Source organism: Cyanistes caeruleus, chromosome 24, assembly GCF_971803275.1.
Source record: "Cyanistes caeruleus chromosome 24, bCyaCae1.hap1.1, whole genome shotgun sequence".
Taxonomy (NCBI): Eukaryota; Metazoa; Chordata; class Aves; order Passeriformes; family Paridae; genus Cyanistes; species Cyanistes caeruleus.
Genome location: NC_141724.1, coordinates 5,009,773 through 5,027,457, shown reverse-complemented (window position 1 = coordinate 5,027,457; position 17,685 = coordinate 5,009,773). Strand labels below are relative to the sequence as shown.

The 17,685-nt window shown below is 52.7% G+C and overlaps 1 protein-coding gene across 1 annotated transcript in view; it reads right to left on the bottom strand.

The window, feature by feature from the left end:
- The window catches only part of CACNA1S (calcium voltage-gated channel subunit alpha1 S), a 44,735-nt gene extending 32,796 nt beyond the window's left edge, over positions 1-11,939 (bottom strand). The window contains exons 1-4 of the mRNA XM_086861601.1: positions 11,650-11,939; positions 8,030-8,135; positions 733-872; positions 93-226 (exon numbers count right to left, since the gene is read on the bottom strand). Of these exons, the coding sequence (XP_086717727.1) occupies positions 93-226; positions 733-872; positions 8,030-8,135; positions 11,650-11,810 (541 nt within the window). The 5' untranslated portion in view covers positions 11,811-11,939. The remainder of the gene's footprint in view (positions 1-92; positions 227-732; positions 873-8,029; positions 8,136-11,649) is intronic.
- Between the last annotated feature and the right edge of the window lie 5,746 nt (positions 11,940-17,685).

Sequence of the window (17,685 nt, the reverse complement as noted above, 5' to 3'; positions counted from 1 at the left end):
CAACAAGAAACCTGTCCCATGGCTCCCACCCTGGCCAGGCCTAGAGGTTCCATCCACCCACCAGCCCTTCCTGATGGGCACCCAGCACGCACTCGGCACTCCGGACACCAGGCGCAGGGGTCTCAGCACACGGAACGCTCGCAGCGCCTTCACGTCAAAGCCGCCTTTTCCCCCCGAAGGCCCTCCCTGCTTCACATTGACCTGCTCCAGGGTCATGGTGATGAGCCTGAAAGAGCCAGGGCACAGGGAAGGAAGGAGGAGAAGCAGAAGGAAGGACAAGGAAAAGGAGAAGGGCATGAGAATGGAGACTGAGAAATCTGAGCTAAAGATTCAGAGCTCTGCAGGCAGCAAAGCAAGGCAGGACTGCCAGCCATGCTCAGCCTCACCCAGGGGGCAGCTCTTGGCAAGTCCAGCTCCTGGGCACAGCTCCACTGCTGACAGCCAGGGACCTCCCAGCCCATGTGCAAACCCTGGAGGACCCCATGCCACCCCCTTTCTCCAGGGCAAGGAGACCTACGAGGCATGAAGGAGTCAAGACGGGAAGAAATAAGAGTTAGAGAGGATCCCAGTGGATGTCAGAGCAGCAACAGGGGGTCCATGGGAGAAGGCCATGAACTTAGTCGAGGAGCTGTCCCCAAACACATTGCAATCACCAGAAAAACTAGTCCCTGATTGGCTGTGGAAGAGGCCTGGCACAAGCAGAACAGCAGCAGCCTCCCCACTTTTCCTTACCCTAGAGTCACAATGGAAAAGTCGAGCACATTCCAGCCATTTCGGAGGTAGGCATCCGTGTGGAACAGAAAGCCATAGGCAATTATCTTGAGCATGGCCTCGATGGCAAAGAAGATGAGGAAGGCATATTCAATCTTCTCCTGGGGATTGCAAAGGCAAGCAGGAGAGAATGCTTCATTAGAACAGGCTGTCACCTCCCCTGGTATCCTCACCAGTGACTGCGGATCAGCCCCTGCTGCCACCCCATCTGTCCCCCCTACACACACCAAGCAGCTCCCTGGGGACAAGGGCTGGCATGCTGAGCCACCACATGCCACTCTCTGGCCTGCAGCATGTTCCCCACAGCCCTCTAATGGCCCCTGCCAGGACCCTGCCCTGAGGCTGTGGTTCCTACAAACTGCTCTGGCCATTGAAGGTGCCTGTCCCAGGGCACTGCTCGTCTCTGGCTCTCATCCCTGCTGTTCACTCATTCCCCTCACAGCCTTCCTCCTACAGGCAGCACTGACACCTTCTCATCCTCTCCAGCTGAGGGCTTGCTGGGTCTGGAGTCCCCACAGTCACATTGGGACAGGCCAGGTGTACCATGGCTTCTTTGCCTGGGATGATAAGGAAGCTGCCAGGGAACGGAGGCCTTGGGCTCAGGACCTCCTGCTTAGTGCCAGACATTTGCCTGGCAAAGTGACCAGCTAGAAATGGGCCTGGGACTCACTGGGCAGAGGTGCTGCACCCCCTCCCAGGCAGGACCTGACACCCCAAGCAGGGGTTTGGCACTGCCCTGCAGCTGCTGGGCCAGGGGAGCTCATCTGTCCCTGGAGCACAGCCAAGAGCTGCCTGTGCCCAGCTGGCTCTGCCTGTCACTGCCATCACTGCCCTTGCTGCCAATGCCCCTTCCAGACTGGGATTAAAAACCCTCTGAAGCAGCCAGGTGGATGGGGCTGTTTATATTTCTGGTGCTCCCTGGTCCCTCTCCTCAGCCTATATCCCCTGAAGGACAATGAGCATCACTGCTCAGGATCTCCAGGGAATTGTCCTCAGAAAGGCAGAAACCTGTCTCTGAGACCAATCTTCCCTGGGGAATGCTGTCATGCTGTGAGCACACCTTCCTCCTGGGGACCCCATGCCCTGCCAAATGGAAAATCCTCTCCTTTTATGAAGCCAGGGCTAGAGCTCGAGAGAGAAGCATTGCACTGCACTGAGTGTCCCCATATGACTGTCATAAACTGCCCTTCTCCATGCCTTTTGTTCCTGTACCACCAGCTCTGAACCTCCTCCTGAGCCTCCAAGTCCCAGCAGGGCCCTGCAGCTCCAGCCTACTCTAATTAAAACGTTTTTTGTAGATGCACCAATGGTTTGAGCATGACACATGCACAGACTGCCAGGGCAGGGAGCTGTGCTGCTGAAGTCTTTCTAAGCCCTTTGTAAACATAAAGAATCCATAAAGGTGTTTCCCAGAGCTTGCAGCAACCATTTTCTGCCAAACAGAGCAGCTCAGTGTCCTCCTATTCCCCTGGATGGAGGTGAATGAAATCCCACAGCTGTGAGGCAGAGAAGAGGACAGGGCAGGTAATGTATGGGAGCACATTTACAGCAGTCTCATAGGATCCCTTCCTTTGGAAAACAAGATGAAAATGAGGTCTGGAGCCAATGAAGTTTCCTCTGAGTGGTGGGAAACCCTGGCACTCGGCTTGGGAAGGGTGCAGTGGGAGGCAGGCAGGGTTTGGAACTGCTGCAGACCACAGTCAGAAAGAGACACATCAAGAAAAACACTTCTGCTCTCCACAATACCACAGGAAGTACTTGGGATGGGAAGACATGCAGGAAAGAATTTGGGAGAGTTTTTGAATTGTTTGCATGGATTTTTTAGAGAAGGTAGTTAGAGCAGATCATCTCCAGAGGTCACTCCACCCCTAGCTGCTCTGCAATGCTGTGATTTTCCTGACACAGTGTCCAGCCACAGCTCCTCCTTTCCCACAAACAAGAGACCCCCCAGGGCTGCAGAGACAGGAACCAGAAAAGCCATAACCCCCCTACAGCAGCCAGGAGAGCACAGAGAGGCCAGGTCCTACAAGTTGTTCTCCACTGCATCTCCCTCACTGCCTATCCAGAGCTACTCATGCCACACCAGCTCTCCCACTCCTGTTCCAAGGTCTGTGAGACACCTTGGTGGCATTCCCGAGGGTTCTTCCTGGACTTGGTGTCTTAGGTCTGCTTGGTTTGAAAAGGCTTTGATGGGTGCTACCAGCTCAGTCACCAAAAGCAGAAGGACTTGGCCACAGTAGGAACAAGGGCTCGGTGATTTCTGTCAGACCTGGGGTATGGAGAGCCCAGCTGGAAGAACAGAAATTTCAAGAAGCCACAGCCAGCCCGGCCTCCTGCAGGTCTGGGAGCAGAGGGGTCCCTTCCAAGGAAGCCTTGCTGTGGATCTGGGAGCCACAGGGCATGAGGACACCCTGTGTGATGGAGCAGGGTAAGGAGGCTGCAGTGCTGTTAGTGGCACTCAGGGTGAGTGAGGGGTGAGCTCTGCTGGCCCACCTGGAGGGGGAGATGAGAGGGGCCTGGCTCATCTGCCTACCCAAAACCCCAGGGTGACCACAGAGTGGCCAAGCCACAAGCTGGGCAGGTGCCAGCCCTCACCAGTGGCCCCAGGCCAGAGTGAGGGGAAGGAGGGAAGCAGGGGGAGCTCACACAGCTGCATGTGCACACCTCCAGGTGCCAGTACCAGAGTAGCAGCAGCAGTTTCTGCAGGTTTACCGAGTCTGGGCATGCAGACATGCAGGAGTGTTGCCCACTGTCACAGCCAGGTGAACTTTCCACTTTCCACAGGTGAAGACTCCAGGAGATCCAGGGTGACCCCAAGCTCTAGGAAAGCCACATCACAACTCTCCTGCAGCAAGTAACCCATTCCAACCTCCAGGCACAGGGCCCAAGAGCTCTTGAAAACCAGCAGTGGACAGCAAACTCTGCTCAGGGACTGTGGGACACAAGTCATCTACCCAAAAACAACTTGTTGTGGTGTTCCTGAGATGCCCATGGCACAGCCCTGCGCTGACAGACATTACACAGCACTCACAAATAATTACAGCTCCCCAGAGCAGATGAAAAGCTGGGACTCCTGCATCAGACACCCATATTCCTGTCACTCAATTGTACCTGAGGCTTTGCTCAGGCTTTGCAAACACAGGAATCCCCTAACCCCAGGGCTGAGATGCAACCCAGAGTGCTGGGATTTTCAGAAACATATCCCTTGACATTAAACATTGTGCTACCTAAAACACCTAAAGCCATTCTCCATGACAGCAGCAGCGTGCCTGCACAAAGGCCAATACCTGTGCTGTTTAAATTGTCTTCTTGACAGTTTGAGCTCCAGCTCTGTCCCCCACTCCCTAGGCCCCATATCCTACCTGACACACCTACAAAGCCCACAGGACTCAGGACAGCTGCTTTTTGGTGGTCTGAAAGGGTGGCCTCCCTCCAAGCAGTCACCCTCAAGTTCCACTGATGTGGAAAAAACTTTAAACTGAAAAGAGAGTTGGCTTTAAATTGACACACAGTACATTTAAATATTAGGGAAAAATTGTTCCCTGTGAGGGTGGTGATGCCCTGGCACAGGTGCCCAGAGCAGCTGTGGCTGCCCCTGGATCCCTGGCAGTGTCCAGGGCCAGGATGGATGGGGCTTGGAGCAGTCTGGGATAGTGGAAGGTGCCCATGGCAGGGGGTAGAAAGAGCCTCCTGAGCCAACCCATACTACAATTCTATGGTTCTATGAAAACCAGGCATTTCAGTGTGTGCAGCATGTCAAACACCACCCACCAGGGCTGCAGAAATGGCTCAACTGCCCTGGGAGATGAACTGTACTCTAAATTTGACTTTATTTCTTCACTGCTCATAAAGATAGGCCAGGCAGCCAGATCAGCATCTGTATTTTCTTGGGTGAATCCCCGTGAATAACCTGCCTTGCTAAGCATACTCTGAAGCTGCTTGCTCCTGGAGTAAGGTTTCCAGTGAAAAACAGTGGGATTTGAAACTCTGGAAACTCCAGTAAAAGTGAAAATAAATGCTGTGAATTATTGAACGGGTTGAAAAGTCAAATTCATTTAATCAGGGTTGAAGAAAATATTTTGATTCTGTTAGAAAAAGACAAAATCAGATACAAACAGGATTTTAAAAAAACCCTTCTGGATCAAAATAAATCTAATATAGAAAGAATAATAATGAAATGTGTTGAAATTAAACAACTGTGCTTCTTCCAGGATAAAGCAAAATGGATTCTTAGAAAATTTATGGTTATGGTTATTTAATTTCATTATTTTCCTTCTTATGGAATTTCATTTTTTCACACCCCTAAAAATGAGTTCTGATTAACCAAGCTTTCATGAGAATAATTCTGAGCCTAATGTAAGCTCTGACTGAAACTCTTCCCTGGCTGGTGCTGGAAACAGAGTGTGGCTGCTCTGCAGGTTTTCCAGTCTTGCAGGAAGGCAGTGGCAGCAGAGGTCTGCCAGGAATCCTCTCTTCCTGAGACTCTCCTTGTGATGCCTTAGGATTTTAGTTTTTATATTTTTCATGTATTTGTAACACTGAAATTCTTTAGTGTATAAATCTAAACTACACACACAATGAGAGCTGCTGCTTTTTGGTCAGACACAACAATTCCTCTCAAGGCCTGAGAATCAAGGACACCTCACTGCCTCAGGCCCCAAGAGATGGAAACAAAAGTGAGTTTGGGGAGAGCCAACTGGGGGTAAATTCCTTCATCACCTGAAGCTGGAATTGGAAGATTAACCCTCAATTTGCAAATGGACCAAACTTATAAAAGTGTGAAACCCGTGACCCGTTGTCCATTTTTGGGCCCCTGGGGGGCTTTGTCTGCCCCAATGCACCTGAAGACCCCTCAATAAATAGAATCCCTTTTTATTCTCTTAGTTGTATCTGCTCTCTGTGTTTGGGTAGCCCATCAAGGCATCACCTGTAAAGTGACCAGCTGTAAAGCAGAGTGGCTGTCCCTGCTCTGAGGGCTCTGAAGGAAGCTGGGGCTGGGCAGGCCCTGCACACCCCTCAGCAGTGAGCTCTGATGAGAGGGAACCTCAATCCTGCCCCCATAAACAGTGTGGGACAATGTCCTCACTGCCCTGACTCAGTTTCCCCTCATACATTTTGCCTTCTCAATAATTCCAATGTATTTTTATAAATTCAACCTTCTCCAGAGAGGACTGGGCAATGAAGAGACAGAAAAGGGACAGGGAGAGATTAAACACGTCCCATCACCTCTCTGCTGCAGGACAATGCCTCAACAAGCCTTTCTTCACTACCTGCATGTGCTAAGCATAGCCTGATGCCCCAGGTTATGGGTGTCTGGCTAAATTCTCAGCTGGATTTGCTCCTACAAAGCCACCAGAACATGGTGCCAAGGGGACAGCAAGCAGGAATGAAAGAGCAGCAGCCTGGGGCTACCTGGCTCTTGACACCTATTGGTGTGACATCAGGCTGAAACATCCCCCAGTAGGGTATAGCATAAGAAATGTAATATACAAGAAATAAAAAGAGATGGAATCTCATTTATGCAATGAATTTACATCACTTGGTCCTTGCCCATGGAAAAGGTCCTGGGGCAGCATCAGCCCCTCTGGGAGCCCTGTGAGGCCAGTGCCACTTCATCCCCTCGTCCCCACACACACCTGGGCTTCCCCCAGCTCTGCCCTCACAGGTCTCACCCCAAGCCCCCTCCCCGAGGGAAGCCCCCGTCCCCACTGTCCCCATCTCCTGCTTCCCAAGGTCAACCTGCCCCAGCTTTGCTTTGCCTCTTTCACCTCTCCCCTGAGATAACTGCACCCACCACAGCCTGCGATGGCCCCCTGGCCAGGGAGGAAACCAAAACCAGTCCGAGGGGTCAGAGCAGCCAGGAGGCTGAAGGAACACCCCAGGAACAAACCCTCCATGGGCATTTACCCTGAGGAGTACCAAAACCAGCAGAACATTTCATTAAAAGGGGGATTTAGATGCTTTGATTCAGTCATCATACTCAGTCTCTCAATGGAAATCAATGTGGATGGAATCACAGTGGGGATCTGAAGAGCAGAAAGGAATGGCAAACTAAAAATAGTGCAAACTGTTGATCTGGGTCACATCAAAACATCATATTGCAGGAAAACTGGAGCAACTGTGGAAGAATACAGAATAATGATTGGAAAGGCATAGCCTTTCTGCCTAATAGAAACAGGTTTTTTCCAACCTTAAATAAAAAGTAACAAAATTAAAATACAATTTTGATAGGAAAGGTCAGAAAAATTTAGTCCAAAATGCTGAAACAAACTATTTGAGTCTTTCTGGAAGAGGATGTTTCTTTTTGAAAGTGAGATAAAAAGAATCAGATGAATTTTTTTCTTTTATCAGCATAAATTTTACCTTCATATGTACTCCACACACGACCTGCCACCTTTGATTTCAACCCAGAGGTGATTTCAGCCCCTCTGAAAACCCATTTTGCAATCACTTCTTCCCACCCCTGCCTCCCTCTGACTGCAGCAGCTTTGGCTGGACCAACAGTGCCTGACCCCCAGGGCAGCTCTTGGTACCTCACAGCCTCATCACACCAAGGCAGCAGCTCCACAGAGCCCTCGGGGCTGCAGGAAGGGTTCCTGTTGGAGTCTGAGGCACAGAGAGCTGCCCTTATCTCTGATACCTGGCTCTGACATCCAAGAAAACTCTGAATTTCATAGAACACCATGAAAACAACTGTTAAATAGAAAAGCTAAAAGTGTGTGGAAATTAGAGTTTTCTTAAGTCACTGGGTGAAAAAGTTAAAGTTTAAACTAGCTTAGAGAACAGAAGAAAAGATGAAAGATTTAGGGTGTTGTCTCTTGTCCTTCTTTCTTTTTCATCTTCTTCTTCTAGAAGTTTTTAGGTAATAGAAAGTGACTGGATAAAGAATGCTGCAGTGCAGCACACAGGTGTTGGGTCATTGGAACACTAAGAAAAATAATTTACATGTCTATTGTTAATTGGGTGAAAATGAGTATAAAGATAAAAGAGCTGCATATTTTGAGGCCGTTTTGTGCCATATGAGCCAATTTGAGCCAGGTGATAGAGAGTTGAACTTGAGCAGAAAGTCTGGGGAAGGAAGACCTACCAAATCTTTTGATATATATTAATAAACACGAGAAACAAGAACCTAAGGAACCTTTGGAGTATCCTTCCTGACACAGAACTAAGATAAACAAAACTCCCTGTGAGGGAGTATCCCAGAAGAACTCAACCTTGGAAAGACTGAGATGCAGCAACAGTTCCAACTGCTCCTTACCAGGCTGGAGTTGGCGATGTTGGTGTCATCCTCGGGCATGGGCAGGTAGATGGCCAGAGCAACGCAGTTGGCAAAGATGGTGAGGAGGATGATGATCTCGAAGGGTCTAAGGGGAAGTGTTAAGGAGTGCAGACAGGAAAGAAAAAGCAGGAATAACCCCACCCCTGCCCTGTCCTGCCTGGGTGGGTGTGGAGAACCAGCCCCCACAGGGGCAGAGCACAGAGTGCAGCCAGACCTCAGCCTCGGCACATCCTCAGGTGCTGCAGGGCCAGCACAGGACAAAGGGATGGAACAGGGGGCAGTTTCCCCCTCCTCATCCTTCAGTGAATCACCCTGAAGGCTCAGGAGCCCTTTGCAGAATGCAGCCACTGAACCTGAGCATCCCCTCCAGAGCAGGCAGGCCCCAGCTCCCTCTGCACTTTGCATCCATGACAGAGACTCCTGCTGCTCCAGGCTCATGGGGGCTGCATGGCCCAGCTGAAGGTAGCCAGGGGCAAGGCAGCTCATCCAGGGGCTCCTCTGGCAGAACATCCCCAGCTGTGCCCAGTACAGCAGGGTCACTCCTGTGACCGTCCCCAGGAGTGCCAGGGGCTGGGAGTGAACACAGCGCTCAGCCTGAGGACTGTCCCACCCACCTCAAGGTAGAAACTGTGCTGTTTGGGCCCTATGACATCTCAGAATGAAAGGGGTGACTTTACTATTTCCCCATGAAGACCCTGGGACAGGCACTTGGTCACTCCCAGGCTCCTGCTGCTGTCACTGCTTTGCGTGGGCCTTGAAACCTCTTGGACAAGCTTCAGCTCTCACCTTCCTGAACCCTCCAAGGAGCTCAAACTCTATCTCCAGGGTCTTATTTGCAGCCAGGCTCTCCCTCCAGGGATCCCCACTCTCTGTTTCCCCAGCGTTCTCCCTTGAGGCTGCCCTGGGCTCTGGTGGCCAGTCCAGTATCACAGAGCAAGGGGCACCTGGGGAGCAGGCAATGCACCCCAGCCTGAGTGCTGGCTGAGTGCTGTCAGGCGTGTCCTGGGCTCATCACAGGCATTTTTTCCTTTTCTGGGCCTTTCTATCCATCAACCTGATGACACTTTAAAAACTGAAGTTGGCTGGAAAAGCTGCTCCCCTTTGTGTCTGGGTAATGAGGCAGAGCCTGGGTGTTGGAGGCTTCCCTGGCTGCTTGGACAGGGTAAGACAAGCCCTCCTTGAAGGGTGACCTCGACTGGAGCTCCTGTAACTGGAGCTGGAATCCACTTGCTGCCTGTGATTCTGCGAGTCTGGCACAGTTATGAGGTAGCAGTGCAGTGGGAAAGATTGAACCAAGAAACAGACATGGAGATAACTGGGTACAGTGTCTCTGCCTCCTGCCACTGAGCCTCAGCATCCTCCTCATCTCCTTGTCTTGCAATCTAACTCCTTTCTGTCCAGCATGCTCCTACCACACAGCATCCAATCCTGCCTTGCAGCAGGAATTAGGCCTCTGTGTCTGCAGCTCTGTGGTCCTCCAGGGTCCCCAGAATCCTCACTCATCTGCCTTGAAGCTCTCCTGGCTACAAAATGACCTGAAATACCAGAGTGGTGTCACAAAGCAAGACATGTCCCAACAACTATCAGGCTGTTGGACTAATGGCTTGCACACAACACCCAGAAAGCTGCACAACATTCAGATTTCTTTGTTCTAATGAACATATTTTTTGAGATGCAAGCAAATTTCAGCACAAAAACACCCTCTACCTCAAGTCAGCCTTTCACCCACCCTGGGCTGAGTGGAGTGATGGAGTGATGGTCCCCACTATTCAACTGCTTGAAAAAGCCCCTGACTCTCTGCTGTGGCTCAGCTCTGACAGCAGCAGCTCCACAGCAGCGATGAGCCCAAGGAACAGGAATATGTACTGCCACACAGCACCTCCAGCCCAGGTACCTCTACAGAGGAGGGTCACAGCTAATCTCCCTTTGGCAGCCTGCATGTCCCTGCAGACCATAATAACCCACAGGAACTGGAACGAGCCGACCCTATCACGCCTGGCATGCCCTGATCCCTGAGTGAGGGCAGCCAGGTGCATCTGGGTATAAATACAGCCAGGCGCTGGAGAAACTCGATTCCCTGGATCATTTGTCCTGCACAGGTCAGAGCCACCTGCACATGCCACCTTTCTACTGGGACACCCACTTGTCCCCTTCCAGAGCACTGATGTGGGGAAGACCCTCCCTGTGCTATGCCCTTGCTCTGGCATGTGCTGGCCCAGCTGGAAGAACGTGTTGGAGCATGCTGCAAGATGTAAGTCCTATTTCCAGCTCTCCCCCTGCCACTCAGGCATACACAAAGGCTCTTCCTTACTCAGTGTCCATTTAAGACACAGGCACAGTTCCCTTCTATGTGCCCACAGAACCATCATTTCTCTTGCCAGAGACACAAAAAAATGACAACTCCCCAATTTTGGCTCTGATCCCACTCCATGGGGGACAGAGTTTGCAGTAAAGGAATGAGGTCTCAAACTGCAGCACTACCAGAGCTGTGGGCATGCCCTCATGCCTGCCAACTGGGCTTTGGACAAAGCAGCATCTCTGGGCATGGTTTTGGTATCCCTATGGCAACACAGCCAGCCTAAGGTGACCAAGCCACCTCCTAGAGTAAATCCTGGTGGGATCATCCTGCCGAGGCCAGGAACACACAGATAAGGTTCAGCAAATGAAATAAGAAAAGTTGTGGTGGAAGAACTCGATTCTGTTCCCCAGTCCATTGTTTTTTGCTTCAGCCCAGACGTTTTGCTGTAATCAAAGTGAAATATTTCATCTCCCACTCTCTTCCTTTACATAAAATACAGGTGAAGAAAGCGATAGTTCCTGTATGCATGGCAGAAACACAACATTTTGGTATTTCTGAGCTACAATGCCCCAGTGAAAAGGTCAAAAAACAACACCCAAACTACAACACTAAGCCAAAGGCACAAGGAAAGGCTTTCCCTCTGAACAGTATCACCCACAAAAAAGCCTTCACCTGTGACAGAGTACCAGGGAGGGGTGGGAAAGGGAGCTGAGATTACAATGGTGTCAGCAAGGATTTGGGGGAGGCCCCCCACCAGGGCAGAGCACAGCTGTGGGATCAGGCAAACGGTGATACACACAAAGAGCCATCCCAAGCAATTCACCATGGTCTCACTACCTACCCCCAAACTTCTCTCCAGAGTATCACATCGTCCCCAGCCTGACCCCGTCCCCACCCCAGGATGGGCACTGTGCCCTCTCCCGACACACTAAACCCCCTCCCCTCTCAACACTCCGTCCCCATTTCTCCCCAGCACCCAACACACACAACAAATTGACTCCCACAAGTCCCTTGCCCCCAGGCTGTCCCTGCCTGTCCCTGTCCCACCCCACAAAGGCCCCATGGCCCAGCCCACTCCTCAGCCCCAGCTTTCCCCACCAGCCTATTCATGCCCCAGTTAGCACAGCCATTGCCTTCACCAGTGCATCCTGCCAGGGCTCCCTGAGTGCCTCAGTGCTTTCACAGGCCTGATGAGACAGCACAAGCCTGAAACAGGCTGACAGCTCTCGTGGTCCCAGCACCCCTGCCATGCTCACAGGCACACACACACTGCTCCCCAGCCCCTGCAGCCACAGGATACTTCCACTCCACGATGCTGATGCACGCCTTCCGCAGAGGGTTTTCCAGGGTTAAGCAGAACAGGGCCCTGGGTGGACGAGGAGCTATTGGTGGTACCGGCTTCTTGGACTTCTCCTTCTGTTGCCTCTTCTTCACGTCACCCTGGGGAGAAGTGGGCTCCATGGTGTTGCTCCCCTAGCTGTCTGTTCCCCTCCTGCCCTGCAGTGGAGCCCCCCTTCCCCAGGTCCCAGCCAGCTGGAGCTCCTCTGGGTCTCTGTCTCCTCCGTGCAGCAGGGGAGGTGGTGGGGGAGTGGGGGCTGGAGCCTGCACTCGCATGTACAAACACACAAAGCATGAGTTTAAATTTAGATCCCAGCCTGGCTCTGGGTGCTGTCCCAGCTCCTGAGGCAGCAGAAGGGCCCCTGCAGCTGTTCCCTCTTTACCCGGCACATGGGGAGTTGGGCGAGTGCTTGGCGTGCCACCGGCTGGGCTGGGGGTGGGACAGGCTGCCTGAGCTGGGCAGTCTCTGACAGAGAAGCTCCTGTGTCCCAGGTCAGCTCTGTCCCCAACTTCCCCACCTGCACTGGGAAGAGCCGGGCTGCTCGGGGCAACGTGCATTTGCTGAATCACATCATGCAGGGTGAGATGGAGAAGCCAGCTCTGGCTGGTTCCCAAGGACATTTCCCCCTTCATCCCTTCAGCCCCTTCTCTGCAGGATTTCACCTGCAGCTGGTGCACACTGTTCACCTGTGCCCTGGACCATGTGATACTGGGGCTGGAGGGTCTTTGAGGTTGGGTCCATTGAACTGGCTGGAGACAGTCTCAGAGCTCCAGGGAATCATAGTGAGTCCAAAAAGTGCTCGGGCTTGCTTTCCTGGAGGCACAGAGGAAACCCTTGGCTGGTACTTAAACAACCAAGTGGTCACTTAAACAACCACTTGCTCAGCCTTACTTACCTTACAGAAGTAAGTGCTGCACACAGGGTTTGGAGGATGTCTGGGGATGCAGGAACCAAACAAGCCCAGGCTGGATTGTGTCCTTCCAAGCCCTGCTGGACTTGGGAAAGCCTGACTGGATGAATGGTAACCCCTGAGCTGAGGTAAGGAGAGAGATGGGTTATCAGCACCTTCCACAGCAGGGACTGAGGCATCAGAAGTGTTATTCATGTTCTCCTGAGGTTTTCCAGGCTGTCAGCAAACTAACTGCAGTGATCTAACTCCTTGCAGTAATGTCCCACAGGAAATGGTATCCCTGTTTTCTACAGATGTTACAGCTGTGCCCCAGCTGTGCCCCACTCCACCCGGGGCATCCCAGGGTGCTGCTCCACCCACGGCACTGTGCTGCCCTGCTCACAGAATCCTCTCCTTGGCTTTGTGGGGTCATTCTGCTGGGGAGGGAAATGCTTGCCAGGTGTGCTGGGGGCCAGAAAGGAGTGATCAGGGAGCCCACGGCAGGGAGAGCAATTCCTGCAGCTGCTCCAGCCAGTTCTGATGTACTTTGGAGGAGGATGCCCTCGGCTGTAAAGGGATTCATAGAATCATGGAATGGCTTGGGTTGGAAGGGACCTTATAGATTATCTCCTTCCAACCCTCTGCTGTGGTCAAGGGCACATTCCACTAGGGTTAAATTAGCAATCTGTCCCCTTCTACACCACTCTGCTGTGCAAATCAGAGTCAAATCATTTCTGCTGCGGGGTCCAGCTCTGTTTCCGTGGGAGGCAGATCCCTCTTCTCACTCAGCCGTCATTTTGCCCCTAAACCCTAAGTGCAAGCCAGGAGCCATATTCCCGCTGCTGCCGGTGCAGAATAGCCTGTCCAGGGCCCGCGGGGCCCATCTAGCGGGGATCTCCAGGACGAACAAGTGCCTGGGACGCCCTGGAACTCGAGGAGGAGGGCGGCCGGGGCTGTGCAGGGGATCCCCGCAGCCTCTCTGTGCTCGCACACCCGTGAGCCGCCCCTCGCCCGGCCGAGAGCTTCGCACAGGGCACCAAACCTGACCAAACCCGAGCGGGCACGGCTCCAGCACGCATCGCTTCCCACCTGCCCGGCAGCGAGAACTCCTTCCTCACAAACCCTCCTCACAGCCACCCTCCTCTTCCTCACAAACCCTCCTCACAGCCACCCTCCTCTTCCTCACAGCCACCCTCCTCTTCCTCACAAACCCTCCTCTTCCTCACAAACCCTCCTCACAGCCACCCTCCTCTTCCTCACAGACCCTCCTCTTCCTCACAAACCCTCCTCTTCCTCACAGACCCTCCTCACAGCCACCCTCCTCTTCCTCGCTGAGCCTGCACGGCCCTGTCCCGCTCCATCACCGCGCTGGCACGGCCTTGGCAAGGGTCCCAAAGGGAGATGGGCTGTGATGGGGGCCTGATTCCCGCAGGTGCATCTCCTGTCGGGGCTTCGCCAGGCCGTGCCGAGCTGAGCTGAGCAGAGCCGAGCTGAGCCGAGCCGAGCCGAGCTGAGCTGAGCCGAGCCGTGCCGAGCTGAGCCGAGCCGAGCCGAGCTGAGCTGAGCCGAGCCGTGCCGAGCTGAGCCGAGCCGAGCCGAGCTGAGCTGAGCCGAGCCGAGCCGAGCCGTGCCAAGCTGAGCCAAGCCGAGCCGAGCCGAGCCGAGCCGAGCCGTGCCGAGCTGAGCCGAGCAGAGCTGAGCTGAGCCATGCTGTGCCGAGCCGAGCAGAGCCGAGCCGTGCCGAGCTGAGCCGTGCCGAGCCGAGCTGAGCTGAGCTGAGCTGAGCAGAGCCGAGCTGAGCAGAGCTGAGCCGAGCCGAGCTGTGCCGAGCCGTGCCCTGCTGTGCCCAGCCAAGCTGTGCTGAGACGAGCTGTGCCGCGCGGAGCCGTGCTGTCCCGAGCCAAAACCTGCCGTCCCCCGCTCTCCTGCCCGTTCTGCCACTCGTCCGCCGCCGGCACACACCCCCGCCCCGCCGGCACACACACACACACAGACACACACACACACAGACACACAGACACACACACACACACACACAGACACACACAGACACACAGACACACACACACACACAGACACACACACACACACAGACACACACACAGACACACACACACACACACAGACACACACACACACACAGACACACACACACACACACACACACACACACAGACACACACAGACACACACACAGACACACACAGACACACACAGACACACACACACACAGACACACACACACACAGACACACACACACACACAGACACACACACACACACACACACAGACACACACACACACACACACACACACACACAGACACACAGACACACACACACACACAGACACAGACACACACAGACACACACACACACACACACAGACACACACACACACACAGACACACACACACACACAGACAGACACACACACACACACACAGAGACACACACAGAGACACACACACACACACACAGAGACACACACAGACACACACACACACACACACACACACACACACAGAGACACACACACACACACACAGAGACACACACACACACACACAGAGACACACACACACACACACAGACAGACACACACACACACACACACACACAGAGACACACACAGACACACACACACACACACACACAGAGACACACACACACACACAGACACACACACAGACACACACAGACACACACACACACACACACACACACACAGAGACACACACACAGACACACACACACACACACACACAGACACACACACACACAGACACACACACACACACACACACACACACAGACACACACACACACACAGACACACACACAGACACACACACACACACACACACACACACACACACAGACACAGACACACACACACACACAGACACACACACACACAGACACACACACACACACACACACACACACACACACACACACACACCCCCCGCCCCGCCGGCACTCACCTCCGCCCGCCGTCGGTGCCGGAGCTGCAGCGGTGCCGCGCGGTTCCGTCCCCCGACTCTCCCGGGAGCGGAGCAGGATCTCGGGCCGCCTTTGGGTGGGAGGTGGCGGGGACAGCGAGTGCTGGTGCTTGCGGGTGCCCGCAGCCGGAGAGATGCTGGAAGAGCCGGCGGGCAGGCAGAGGTGCTGCACACCGTGTGCCTACCTGGACCCAGACGCGTGTCCTGATGTGTCTATGTAGTTTTCCACTCAAGGACTGAGGGATTGATTAGCCCGAGGGGAGCAGGATGAGGTTTTGGTGCTGCTGGTGTGTCTGTGAGGGCTCATCTCTGTGGCCAAACGCACATATGGGTATGTCCACACACGCGTATAAAGAATTGTGTGTCCACTGGTGTTGCCAGTGAATGGTTTGGGCACTCAAAGGAACTGGCAAAAAGCAGATTTTAATACAAATTTGTGAAAGTGCAACTTAAGAGAGTTCAATTACGATGTTCAGCCTGTTACTGACTATGTGGCTGAAGCATGAGTAAGAAAAACAGATTGGAATCCATTTGGGATGATTTACATGGAGACCAAGGATGCAAAAGGGTCAGAAAATACAAAAATATAAGGGTGCAAAAGCATTTAGCAGCACTCAGACATGGACTGATTTAACAATTAAACATTCAATAGCATTTGCTACATTTTAACAGTGACGTAATAATAGGCTCATGATAAAAGTATTCATAGCATAATCAATTCACACACATTCAGAGATGTGTACATCTGTACTGATCTGTGCAGAGGAATCTGCCAAAAATCCCCAGGTTCAGTGAGATCTGTCACATCCCTTAGTGATCCTCAGCAGGTGGGGGTTGCACCTCGAGGAGTGTCAGGGGTGGGGGATTGATAAGGGAACCAAAGAATGAAAACCAAATTAGCATTGAAGGAAAAGGGATCAATAACCAATAGGAGATCGAAGACTAAGAATTGTGTAATTTAAGACCAATGAATGAAAATTTTTTTGGGGTTTTGTATGAATAAATATGTGGAAAGCCTGGTAAAAAGGCATGTGTGACAGAATGAATTTCACTGCACAACCCGGGCACGTGTGGGATGAAATAATTTCTGTTGCACATCTTGGCCAGAATAAAGTAATGCCTAAATTCTCTTTCCTATCACATTTTTCCTATCAATTCCAAGTTTCTATCCTGGCCATAACCCGGGTTGGGAACAATGGTACCATTCTACTCAAGTTAGAAGTCAGGTAAATGATTTACCAAGGCTAACAGGGATAATTGTTATCCTTTGTTTTCCCCCTTGGTTGGTCAGGGAAGGCTCCTGTTGCAGTCAGAATCATTCCCACCTTTGCCATGCTCTGGGTACAGCCGGGGACACTTTGCCACCCAACTGGTACAGTCAAGGTGATGCTTTAGGAACCCATAAAAGAAACAACACACACTTTTGAGATGATGATATTAGTATAGGAGGTAACATAAAAGTTGGTCTTTATTGGAGGCCTGCAGGAGCAGTTATGGAAAAGTGTCCACAAAAGCTCTCCCCCCACAGAGTGAACACAGTTTTGTAAGTTTAGCAAATTAGCATAATTGACTAGAATTCCCAGGTAGAAGCACAGGTGCTGAGGTAATTCCCCCTTCTTGTTCAACCCTGTGATGGGTTGTCACTGGCTAAACGGCAGCAGCAACAAACAGAACTGGAGACCCAGTCACAGCCAGAGCCACAGACCCAGTGACCCAGAACCACAGACCCAGAGCCACAGACCCAGAAACACAGACCCAGTGACCCAGAGCTACAGACCCAGAGCCACAGACCCAGAAACACAGACCCAGTGACCCAGAACCACAGACCCAGTGACCCAGAGCTACAGACCCAGAGCCACAGACCCAGAGCCACAGACCCAGTGACCCAGAGCTACAGACCCAGAGCCACAGACCCAGTGCCACAGACCCAGTGACCCAGAGCCACAGACCCAGAGCCACAGACCCAGAAACACAGACCAGTGACCCAGAAACACAGACCCAGAGCCACAGACCCAGAGCCACAGACCCAGAGCCACAGGCCCAGTGACCCAGAACCACAGACCCAGAATCACAGACCCAGTGACCCAGAACCACAGACCCAGA